The following is a 13194-nucleotide window of genomic DNA, read 5'->3' on the forward strand; positions in this document are numbered from 1 at the left end:
ATACCCTACATTAACAAATGAAAAGGAAAGCTATTTCTTAATATATATTTGAAAAGTGAGAATCCATTTTTACTGTCAACTCACCGGAATTCCTAGAAGCTGAGGATCCACAGGCTGCCTAAAGGGTAAAGACTCTGGATCCTGTCGATACAATGCTTCTAACGTAGGCATGAGAGCCTGTCGCAACTCTTCTGGCTTAAAGACTGGTGGAAACAATGACAGAAAAAGTAAATGTTGAAAAGTTTTGCTTAGAACCTTAAGATTAAATCACTTTCTTAGTGATAAAGTCACTCAAATACACAATATTTTTAGACACTTAAGTGTTTCAATGAAATGATTGTATAATGAAATAGTAATATGTGGTACACGATACAGTATCTTATTCAAATATTAAGAACTAATACTTAAGCCCAATAAACTGCTCCTGAAATTATCCTAAAAGACCTAATATAGATAATTTTCAATTCTAGGAAATTTTGAAAAATACTAAAGCTACAAAAATATTTGGCCTGAAAAAAATTTTATAGTTCTACCTATAGTTATTGGCAATTTTTGTTAGACTGAGTTCTTCTATTTTCTATGATTTTTTCCCCACATAACTAAGAATATAAACACCTGACTGCACAAAATGCAGGCAAAGCTGGCTTAAAAATGCAGATTATTGCAAAGTAAACCAAGATGTCAGGAGGACATATTACATATCTGTTGGTATATTATACAGGAAGGCAGGTCCATTTACTTTAATCTCAAAAGGAGTACCTAGACTTTTTCTTAAGACTTTTCCATTATGTGGAGGGATGAGGGTGGCTGTCAGTGTTTGTATGACATAAGACAGTAACTGAAGATGACCCAAAAGTTTCATCAAACTATCTTTGGGATTATTATTGAAGTAGTGGATATGGAATAATGTCACAAAGACATGGGTTAAGATTTGCATCTGACAAATTCTGGCTGTGTGACCCTGGGCAAGTCACTTAATCTTTAAGTGCTACTAGAAATCTAGATTATATATTGCAGAACAGGTATCTCTCTTTGTAGAGTTTGCTCAGCGATTAATTAAATTGTAGCTGCTCAAGTGTCAATCGGGAGGGAGATATAACCTGCTGAATGCCTGAACCAGGCTAGTGTGTCTCTCCTTAGGCTCAGAACTTTTCAACTCAAGCAAACCACCAATGTCAGTCACCGAAGAAAGGAAATACCTGTTCTAATGCTTACATTACATAATGAAGTTTTCATTGCCCATGTCTTATCAAACACATTCTTGATTCAATCTAAACATTTACGTTCTGTACTAAAACTTCACTAACTTTTCTTTTATGGAAATAATGAAGCATCCAGTAACTTTAGAAATCTGAAGGCAGCTACCCAGCTACTTATTCTTCTTCCTACTAGAACATAGCTATTACCCAGATATAATCCAGAATGCTTCTACTGATTCTATTTGAAATACGAACAAAAATAAATTTGCCTGAAGTAAAGCTTAAGGATTTTTCCCGTACCATATAGATTCAATACTTTCCATTTCCCTAATCATATTGTCCAAAATTGCAAAAAAATGCAAATGCAAAAATCCAAAAAAAGCCTTTACTTTTTTAGTATATACAAATATATTCTTTTCCATTCAAAGATTATCTCATTTCAGGGACAGGGGACGTAACTGGGAGCATGGTGATCTATGTTTGCAACAATACAGTTTCTTATCACCATGACTATGAGATACAAAACCTAGCCTAATATTATTTCACTGTTATAAAGAGGGATCAATACAAAGGACTTCATGTAAAATCATATTTGTATGATTCAGTAGGTATTTTTGAAACACCTATTGTGTACAAGGCCCTATATGAAAGAATATGGAGGATACAAAGAAAAAACAAAATAAAATAATCCCTACCCTCAAAGTGCCCCTAATCAAGGGAATAAGGAGTATGGAGTACAGAATACATACTCCCTCATATTTCCTCATGAATTATCTTCTATGTGTCATGAGTAATTAAAAGTCTCTTGCTATATAATTTTTAAATGTTTTATTTAATTAAATGGTGAGTTCCTTGAATAATAATTATCAGCATCATGTTACACAAAGTAAGTGATTAAATTTTAGTTCAAATTTGATTAGGATGTAGTTCCTGTTTTTTTGTTTTTTTCAGAAGATGATCTTAGTAGTTTTGCTAGTCATATTTTCTGATTTATAAAGTTCATTCCCCATAGCAATTCTGTTTGGTAGGTAGTTCCAATAATTACAATCATTTTATAGATGACCAAAAGAAAGACTTCAGAAGGTTAAGTGATTTGCTTAGTGTCACATAGTAAATACAGGCACCAGGACTTGACCCCTGTAGTTACCTTACATTTCTTTAGCTGAGGTAGTTGAACTAGGTGATCTGTAAGGAAGCTTTTTAACAATAAATTTTAGAATCCTTTAACTTAAGTCTAACAATTTTTCCTAGGGCAACTAGGTAGTGCAGGGGATAGAGCACTGGAAGCTGGAGTTATGACAACCTGAGTTCAAATACAGCCTCAGGCACTAACTCGTTCTATGGCCCTGGGCAAGTCACTTAAGTCTTGGTTTCCTTATCTGCAAAGTAGGGATGATAATAATAGAACCTACCTCCCAAGGTTGTTTTTAGGATCAAATGATATTTTTATAACGTGATTAACACAGGAGGCGCTTAATACATACTTGTCCTTTTATTCATACTGCTTCCCTAACGCAACTGCTTTAAATCTATCCAGTAAAATTGGCAAATAAAAAACAGTAAGCAAAACCAAAAAGCTATCCATGTCCATAAAATACAATCCTGGATAGGAATGGCAGTGATAACTAGAAGGAAATTCTATTTATTTTCATTTCATCTTTTCGTTGTTTTTTTTTTAAAGCTTACCTACTTTCTCCAATTTCATCCTATCCAAATAGAATTCTGTCAAGTTTTCCTCAGCATATCTGCAAATGTCTTTACGTGTACTTAAAACACTGCCTCACTGCTACTGCCCTTAAGAATTCTACCCTGACATTTATCTTCTCTCTCTCTCTCTTCTCTCTCTCTCTCTCTCTCTCTCTCTCTCTCTCTCTCTCTCTCTCTCTCTCTCTCTCTCTCCCTCCCTCCCTCCCTCCCTCCCTCCCTTGTGTCTGTCAGTACTGTATCTCTTAGCTTGTTTAACTGGAAAGTACCTGTTTAATACATAATGATAGGTAATATCACTATATGAAACTAAGCACTAAAATAACTCTTGATAATGAAGAAGCATGGAAATAAGCATTTTTTTAAGCACCTACCTACTATGGGTCAGAACTTTGCTAAGTACTTAACAAATATTTCATTCTCACAGAAACCTTAGGAGGTAGCTATCATTAGCCACACTTCCTCACTAAGGAAGTAGACAAAGGTTAAGTAACTTGTGTAGAGACACACAGTTACTAAGTGTGGGAGACTAGAATTGAATTCAAGTCTTACTGATTCCTAGCCCACGGTTCTATCTACTCAACTACCTACTTTCCTTTGAGAGGAGACACTAAAAAAATAATGAAGAAATGAGGAGAAAGAAAGAACTGGATATTATATTAGCTAATGATGAGGTGCTATATGTGTAGTATATGTGACGATACTATATAAAGTTCTAAAGAGTAAACGTAAGATTTTATTTTCTCACTAGGAAAGGGAGGAAAAGAAACTTCTAATAATATGTCACAAATGTCTCTATATGCAGCCTTCACTTCCAAATTCCAGTTGATTGGCTGACCCTTACTGCATGCTTTTTCATTCATTCATTAAGCAGATCATATGAAATTTCAAAACTGATTCAGTTTTGAAATTCAATACCTTTTCAATTTTCTCACTACCTCTCCCATCTGACTGAGGGTTGGAGAGGGGAGCAATAAAGAAAGTCTTCCTTGATAGAGGGTTCAGAACTTTGCAGGAAAATCTCTATTTTCCTTCAGCAGCTTGCTTCCTTTCTGCTCCATCTTTCCAGTCCCCTTTTCTGCTTTGCATGTTGTCTTCCTCCAGTAGAAGGAAAGCTCCTTAAGGTCAGGGACTGTTTATTTTCCTTATTTGTACTGCCAGGAGTTGGCCTGGTATCAGACTTAATAAATGTTTGAATGAACTGAAGTCATTATAATGGCTTACTGAAATTTCCATTAGCTCTGGTCATTCAAACTCATTATTTTTAAAAAGACCCTTATAGTCATTCCCTCAATCCCTCTCTTGACTTAACTATTTTAGTCAATGGTACTATTATCTCCTAGCCATTAAGCATTAATACCCCAGAGTTATATAATTTCTTAATTTCCTTGCCCCTCTTTTACTTAGCCACCAATGTCTCTAAATTTTTTCTTGGAAATGCCTGTTCTATCTATCCAATCCTTTCTGGAGTCACCCCAGTTTTTATCACTCATCACACGCTTTTAGGTTGTTCCCGCTGGTTCCGAAATGGTCTTCCTATCTCCAGTCTTTTTGCTTTCTTCCAAACCAACATACATGTTACTTTCAGATTAATCTTCCTAAATATAACTTTGATCAGGATAATAAAGGGTCTCCACTATGTAAATGACAGAATTCAAATGTCTAGTCTAGAACTTAAGACATTCAGAACCTAGCTTTTTGTACCTCTTTCTCCCTACTCCATGAATACTCTGTTCTATTCTAATTGCTCTATTTTTTCTCTTCTCCTCTGATTCTAGCTGGAGAAGCCAAGCTAAAGAGTTAATTCTTTCATGAAACTCTTCTTGATAAATCTAGCCAAATGTGATTTCTCCTTTTCCTGATTTCCTGTAGCATTTATTTTTGGCATGACTTATTTGGCAATCATTATCATCCTTTGTGACATCTTTTATATCACATTCTTATATTACTATTTAACAATTTTTAATGTCTGTATGGCTAATTTCCCCAACTGTATGATAAACAACTTGAAGGGAGTGACTGTATTATTTTTGTAAACCCTCAGTGATTGGCAGAGTGATTTAAAAATACCACGTTAAATAAATACATCATAAACAAATAAATGCAAATGGCAATATAAGAAAGAAAAGGAAATCCATTTAATTCAATGAGGTGCGCTTGTTGCTTATAGGCAGTCATTGAACCACAGATAATTTATGGTAAAGGAGAAGGTAAAGGACTTTTCTCATGAGGAGAACAACTGGTTGAGATTAGAAGATATCAAGATGTGTTTTCCATGTGGAAAATCATAATAAAAATAAAGAACACAACTTGTCTTATTTCTCTACCATGTATATTTTCATTAATAATGTACAATTTGGTTCTTTACTTTAGTGTATTACCTGTTTTCATGAATTGTAATCTTCTAGACAAATGAAGCTATCTAGAAAGAGGGGTAGGGAACGGCAAGTGAGGGGGCAAAACAGCAAAGGAGGTGGGGACATTTAATGTTCCCAGAATCTAATCCTTAGAGTGGGATTACAGAAGAGTGTGGAAATGCAGCTCAATGCACCATATGGAAATCTACCTACTTTTTTTACGAGGCTGAGAGGGTGATGTGGACTGGGCCGTGGTGCCATTATTGCTATTGTCCTCTTCTTCCTTAGTTTCCACTTTTACTTCTGGTTTCTTTTCTTCTACCTCCATTGGTTCCTGTTTAGGTTCTATTACATCAGGTTCCTCTTTTACCTGGGAAGACCCTTGCAAATCCTCCTCCATCTTGAAAAAAACGAAAATAAAACCTGATATTTAGACAGATTTCACAAAATGTATGTGCTTGTAAAAATTTACCCAAATAGAAAATTTTCATCAAGTCCCACGTATCCATAATGGTGTATTTTTTAGCGAGGATACAATATATTACATTATCTGGTCCTAGAAATTTTATGACACTCTCTGATTTCTCGAAAGACCTAGTACTATAGTATTTAAAACGAATATAGGCTACTCATTTGCTGTTATTCAGGCATTTTTAATGTGGAACAAAAATATATTTTATTAACAGACATAAGGTAACAGTATCTGTTAGTTTAGGATAACAACATAATACATACTCCAAAGTCTAAATTGGAAGAGTTGAAAATAAAAAAGAGGAAGAATGAATTACTTTAACTTAAAGCCTGGAGTGGACTTCAAAGTGGAAAATATAGGAGTCATGTAGCAAAATTAATAATTCCATATATTACATTTTACAATTCATATTTTTACATATATTAAGGGAACGAAATTAATTATGCAGCTTTAGTTAACAACCTTTTATTGAACATTTTAATGACGCTATAAATTTGGGTATCACATTATACCTATTTGCAAAGAAACTATACGCACCTCAGTTCTAGATTCCCCCTTTGTTTCACTAGGATCAGGCTCAGTTTCTTCAGGTTTGCTTTCTGTTTTAATTTCCAGCATTGGTGCATCAGGTCCAGGTTGTTGGGAATTGGTTTCAGCACTAGCCACTGAGGCTGGAGTGGGAACTCTATTTTCAATGCTAGCGGCTGCCTGGGAAAGCTTTGACACAAAATATACAAACTAAAATCATAAGGTAAATAGACAATTCACTTATCCTTGGAGAATAAAATGAAGATAAAGGTGATTTCAAATTGAGCAGGGTACACATTGTACATATTCTTTATGACAGTAAATAACAGTGAAGTGGGTAGAGTATTTTAGTCAGTGAAAGTTATCAAGAGTCAAGAAAAGTCTACTGTTCCTGACTGAGGCTCACATATGAACACAGAGCCAAATGTAAAGCTTCTGTCTCAAAAAGACACTATATTACATTATTTTGTGCAATTATATTAAAGGGAAGGTGCTGTAGGGTACAGGGCTGAAGTGTTGAGAAGTGGCAGTTGTGTCAAAACAAAATTCATCAACATAAAAAAAGGTTTAAAGATATTTTGTGAGATTGCTGTCACAGAACTAGTTACCTCAAAATGAATTTCATCCCATAAACCAATACTGAAGGTTTATGATTCTCTGTATTAGTGAAGATTACTCTTTACATGGAAAATGTTTCTTTAGTCTTTCTGTATTTGGATGATTTAAAAGTACATGATACTCACCGGAGTGCCAGGAGGTTGGGCATGCACAGATGTTGGCTGCTGTTGAGATGGTTGTGGGGTGGGCACAGACTGAGGCTGTAAAGGTGTCTGAGGCTGAGGTGTTACTTGGACCTGAGCTGCTGCCTGAACTGTAGGGGTACTTTGTGTTTGGGTAGCATTAGGTACTGAGCCAGGAGTTGGAGTAGGTGTCTGTCCTGAAGAAGAAACTGGTGTTGAAGGTTGTGTAGGGGCTGCTGGCTGAGGAGGAGTCATTCCAGGAGGTGTCTGATGCTGGATAGGTGGCATGCCAGCTGTTGTAGAAACTGGAGGTGGAGTCTGATGCAAAGGGGACTGGGTTACTGGTGGACAAGGCAATTGACCACCCTGTGGACCCAGCATATTCATGGTGTTAGGAAGAGCAGTGTTTGGCACTTGTCCCTGCTAAAGAAAGTAGAAGACGTTGATATCTTTTGTCTTGCAAAGGAACCTTAGAGATAAAATCATTTTACACATGAGGAAACTGAAGACGAGAGAAGTTCAGTGATTTCAGATGAAGCAGGCATAATAGACTGTACTCAAGAGTTGGGAGAGCCAGGTTTGATGGTATCTAAGAAACTTAAGAGCTGTCATCAGGGCTAACCTACTAGTTAATGCCTCTCACAAATTAATTTTCTTTACATATAGAAGAGAGAATATATTATTTTAACTTCCTACCTCAAGGGACTTGTGATACAAATGTTTTGCAAACTTTAAAGTTTTAAGCAAATGTGAGGAATTATTATTTTTCTTCAAAAGTCACATAGTATATGAGTGGCAAATCCTTAGGATTACAATTCTGGTCTCTGACTCCTAGTTCAATATGCTTTCTGCTATAATATCATACATGGAAACAAAAAGGAATTAAATTCTGGAAAGGTAGATGGTTCATATCTCAAAAAATATAATTATACTTGTCTCAAACAATGGTAATTTGATACAATATAAGAGAAAAACGAAAAGTAGAAGGATTAAAACTACTCAACTCAATACATAATGCTGGAATAAGCCAGTTATCATTAATTTAAAATATTACATTAGAGAAATTCAGCACAAGGAAATGCTTCTATAATAGAAACTTCTTCCTGTAGCAGTAAAAACTTTTAATAATCTAACTCCTTTCCATCTATGCAGACTTTCCTCAACCTATTTCATACCCTGTTTTCTTAGCTTTGACCAAAGTGAACTATTCGGTTTACCTTGTACACATTTCATACTCTCCAGCTTCCATCACTATTCAGAATTCTCTTTATCTAGGATATCCATGTTCTATATCTGCCTTTTAAAATCCTACGTATCATTCGATTTTTCAGTTCATAATGTCATTTTCTCCATGAATTCTTTTTCTTCTCTCCTGGGGCTTCCAAAGCACTCTATTAGCACTTTTATATTCTATTTTGTTTTAGAGCTAAGTGTGTGCGTCTGTGTGTCTGTATATATATATTCTGCATATCCCTTGCAAGATCATGCTCAATGAGGGCCAGAAACATCCCTTATTTAATTTGCCTCCCAGAGCCTAGACTGAAGTGGAGAAGACATGAACAAACAAAAAAATTCACTCAGTGTGTATTTAAGGGTCTCTTTTGCACAACTGCTCATTAAGCTATAATTTGCCAAGATGAGAACTGATCACTTGACAAAGACTTGGTTTTCCTTTTAAGTTTCTTCAATATTCCCTATTAACCTGTTTGTCTTATGTGTGTTCGTCCTTCCTTGCCAAAAAAGACCGTGCCATCAGAGAAATAATGACATGACTTGCACTTGACTGTGTTTTGAGTGAGGGAGGGCTGTGTAGGTCACCAGCTTCACTTCTCTTCCAGAGCCATCTGAATCCAGTGACCAGATATTCATCAGGATGACTAGAGATGACCCAGGATGAGGCAATTGGGGTTAAGTGGCTTGCCCAAGGTCACACAGCTAGTGAGTATCAAGTGTCTGAAGTGAGATTTGAACTCAGGTCCTCCTGACTCCTGTACTGGTGCTCTATCCACTGCACCACCTAGCTGCCCACTTCTGTTTGTCTTAATCCACTGGAGAAGGAAATGGCAAACCATTCCAATATCTTTGCCAAGAAAACATCATGTACAATATGGTCCAGGAGAGTCATAGAGAACCTCTGACACACTTGAAACAAAGACACAACTGAACAGCAACAGTCTAAATCTAGGCCCCTTTCATATAAAGTCACCGTACAACAGTATTATATGAAGTTGACCCATAAAGAAGTTTTTAACACCTCAAGATAAGTAACAAAATTATTCATTGAAAGTTCATTCAATTTAGTATTGAGTAAGCATCTAAGTAAAACAGATAGAAAAAGTGGGAAAAAACAAGCTAACAAATATGTTTTAAAGAAACAATCTCTAAAAAAGAAACTGGATTTAAGGAAATAAGACCAAGCATGACCCTCATCTAAGCGTATTTAAAAACCCATATGTCACAATTAATTTTTACCTGTGCTACGCTTGCTTGTGCCGTTGACTGACCCATTCCTACACTGCTGACATTCATAGCCCCACCAGATGATGGAAACTGATTTTGTGGCAAAAATTGGCTCTGGGCAGGAGCCTGACCCATCATGTTATTGGAATGAGCTCCCATCATGTTCTGTGGTTGAGGCATCCGAGATGGAGACATTGCCATCTAGAAGTAAACAAATAAGGTATGATAACTGATTTTAAAAAGTTCTAAAACATTCTATTCTAAAATATTCTTTGAATATACTTGAATCCTAGAATATCAGAGTTGGAGCCTTAAAATGAATACTCATTATACCGAGGAGTTGGTGGCAGTATAGAACTACAAATGAACATCAAACTGATTTAAAGTTATCAATACTGCTGTAACTCATTCTGAGTTAAGTTTTTTAGAAAGCATCAGAAGGAATTTAAATTTTTGGGTACCAACATTTTCTACATATTCATTTATTCTAATTATATACGTAAAACTTCTCATTCCTATATTATAAAGGTATTATATTACAAAGGTATAATCCTATACCTTGCATAGTCCCATATGGTTCAAGGTTCACTTGCATCTTTAAAAATAATGAAAATATTTCAGTCAGAGATCATAGAGCAAAAACACTGAAAGAGTTGACTTAAAGGAAATTTAAATTGTCTCAAATTCAATGGAACAGGTGTCACATGTTCTTTAAAGAGTACCCAACTTTTCAAATCCTCTTTTTAAAAAACCAAGGAAATTCAAAGTTCAATTAATCAATATGTTGGAAAAGTAGGACCATTTCAAAATTTCAATACAAACCGCTGGAACAGAGCCCATGTTGTTCATTTGGACAGGGTGATTCATTGGGGAAGCTGCTCGAGGTCCCATGGGTGCTTGTGACATCTGAACATTTCCTATGGACAATGGATTAAACTGATTCATTCCTGAAAAGATGTACCAAAAACAGATTATTAGGTAACATATCAGCATGAAAATAATCTGTACATTTCCACCTAGGAATAAAACAAATAAATAAGTAAAATAAAGCATGAAATGGTCATCACTCAACCTACATTTTCCTTGTCAAAGAATACTGGGAACCACAAATTTATTTAAAAAATAAAAAGGATGGGGAGAAAGGAAGGTGGTGATAATAGAGAGCTTTACCTGATTTTTCAAAGCTTCCCAAATGAAGAAAAAGTACAAAATATGTGGGATATGATCTTAAATCATAGAGGAATGAGCAGGGAGGGACCAGTAAAGTAGGGAAAATAGTGAAAAATTAGACTAGCAGGTGGCAAAACAGAATAAACTTCCTATGCAGGAAGAAGTACTAGGAAAGACTAGGAAAGGCATTAGATGGGAGGCAATGGAAAAGAAATGAAACAGTAGTGGAAAAAGAACATAATCTGTCAGAAGAATCTTTGAATTGTTTGGGGATAGCTGGGGATCATTCTGATTAAGAGAAGAGAACCGTTAAAAACCTGTGAAAGCTAAATTCCATCTATTATAATTAGGTCTTCAAAAGGAGTTGAAACATTTGCACCTGACTATATGCAAGGTACTATGCATAGTGTTCAGGATATAAAAACAAAAATCTCTGCCCTTTAGAAGTTTTACATTCAATGAGGGTAGTGAAGAGCATATACCAGGTGTAAACATAAAGTGTACTTGAGCAATATAATCCAATTTCCAGGAGAGAACACTTAACAACTAGGGGTTGTGAATCAGTAAAAGGCTGTTGAAGCAACTGAACTGTTCTCTGAAAAAGCCAGGGATCCTAAGAAGTGAAGGTGAAGAAAGCACAATGATTTTCACAATGGACACAGCCTGTACAAAGTTACAGGAAGCAGATGGGAATAGAAAAATCATAGTTTTTATGTGGGCAAGTTTGACTAGTTTGACTTCATTTTGGAAGCTTTGAAGAAAGAGAGAAGTCAAGTTTAGTCAAGTCAAGAAGTATTTAGGAATTACCTACTTATGTGTTATGAACTGGACTAAGGAGAATAAGGTATAAATAAGATTGTAAGACAGAGATTTTGGAGAGTGTTAAATGTCAGACAAAGGAATTTAAATTTCATCCTACCAACAATTGGGAATTTTGAGTGGTGTAATGACTTGGTTAAATCTCTGCTTTTGGAATATCAATTCTGCAACTGTGCACAGGATAAACTGGAAAAGGTGGAAGAATGGTAAAAGAACAGTTAGGCAGGTAGGCCAACACAACAGGTGAGATGATGAGGATGGAGACTCAAGTCAAGAGAGGGGGACAGATATGAGAGATGCTGTGGAAGTAAAAATAACAAGACTTATCAACCAATGGAATATGTGGGTTGGAGGAAAAGAAGAGGATGGGAGACAAAGAACAAGAGAAAAGAGACAAGGACAACACCAAGGATAATTGCAAAAATGATGGTGTCATGGACAAAAACAAACAAGTTTGGAGGAAAGTCTGAATTCTAACATGGGAAAAAAGTCATTTCTGATGGGAGAACTAAAGTTGACGCAGATATATAGGTAACTTAAAAGTGTGGGTAAAAGCTACCAACTCCGATTTTTTTTAAAAAATGGGTTTTGCTTCATTGAAGAGAATATTCAAATTGATGAGATCTCTTATTCATTGAAGCATATGAACACCAATAGCAGCGAATAGAGGATAAATGAAAATAGTAGCATGGGGCCTATAAAAACATTTTAGGTAATACTAAAGGTCAGAATGAATTGAGGCTGACAATGAATGCACAGAACACAAGGGCTTTTGAAGCTATATCTGGAGCCTATGGATTTATTAATGCAAATGGAAAGAAAGTACAACTACTTCACTTATTTTGCTTCTGTTCTGTCTACGAAAGGAAAAGTTTTCGGACTGAAAAGGATACGCTAAAATAATTATCGAGATAAATCTAGAGACTCTAAGACAATACTTTACTGCCATTGATGAGTTGAAGTTATCAAACCTGGACAAACTACATTTTAGGACCAAAAGAACCGCAAGACATAATGGCTGTCACAAAAAGATTGAGGGGCACAATAAGATTAGAAGAGATAATGGTATGATTTTCAAAAAAAGAGGAGAGAATCTGCAAACTATAAGCTGGCAAGTCTGACGCTGTTTCTTGGCAAAATTCTAAAAAGAATTATTAAAGGAATGGTTTTACATGCACTTAGAAAAACAAAGGATGATCACTAAGAGCCAACTTTATTGAGAATATGTCATGCCAGACTGAGCATATTTCATAAATATTGTACCCTTGTGTTTTCCCCAGGAATTTAAGGGTCTCACAGTATTCTGAAAAAGATGGAAAAGCTGTAGGTAAGAAAGGTGAAGTAAACTACTGAAGATTACATAGGTCAAAAATGACTCAATCATAACTCAAAATCAGGTCCTCAGAATGAGAAATCCAGTATTATTCCCAAGGATGGCACTAGACTGTACATAGAACCCTAATATAAATTCAGAACTCATTAAATGGCTTGATCCCAAAGGATTCTCTCAAGTATCAACATCAACCTGTACAGAGTTTTCAGTGGAATGCTCTACTCTTGTTTTAGTCAATGTTCGGGATGAATGAAGATGATATGCTTAACTATTTTGCCAAGAGCATAAAGCTGGGAAGAAAATCCAACATGTCAGAATGTTATAAATCAGGATGAGCCGCCACCCTCCCCCAAAATCTTCATGGGAGAGACTGATATTTAGATTCCTAAGACTGAAGTAAACTGGATAGGGA

General features: G+C 35.7%; 1 protein-coding gene across 4 annotated transcripts in view; it reads right to left on the reverse strand.

The window, feature by feature from the left end:
- The window catches only part of CREBBP (CREB binding protein), a 170751-nt gene that overhangs the window by 34550 nt on the left and 123007 nt on the right, over positions 1–13194 (reverse strand). For 2 of the 4 annotated variants that reach the window (XM_072603295.1, XM_072603278.1), the window contains exons 12-17: positions 10283–10407; positions 9473–9661; positions 7004–7420; positions 6270–6449; positions 5474–5660; positions 85–203 (exon numbers count right to left, since the gene is read on the reverse strand). In XM_072603295.1, coding sequence (XP_072459396.1) covers positions 85–203; positions 5474–5660; positions 6270–6449; positions 7004–7420; positions 9473–9661; positions 10283–10407 — 1217 coding nt within the window. Of the gene's footprint in view, positions 1–84; positions 204–5473; positions 5661–6269; positions 6450–7003; positions 7424–9472; positions 9662–10282; positions 10408–13194 lie in introns of all 4 variants that reach the window. The other 2 variants (XM_072603285.1, XM_072603273.1) reach the window with 1 other exon arrangement.

Source organism: Notamacropus eugenii, chromosome 1, assembly GCF_028372415.1.
Source record: "Notamacropus eugenii isolate mMacEug1 chromosome 1, mMacEug1.pri_v2, whole genome shotgun sequence".
NCBI lineage: Eukaryota > Metazoa > Chordata > Mammalia > Diprotodontia > Macropodidae > Notamacropus > Notamacropus eugenii.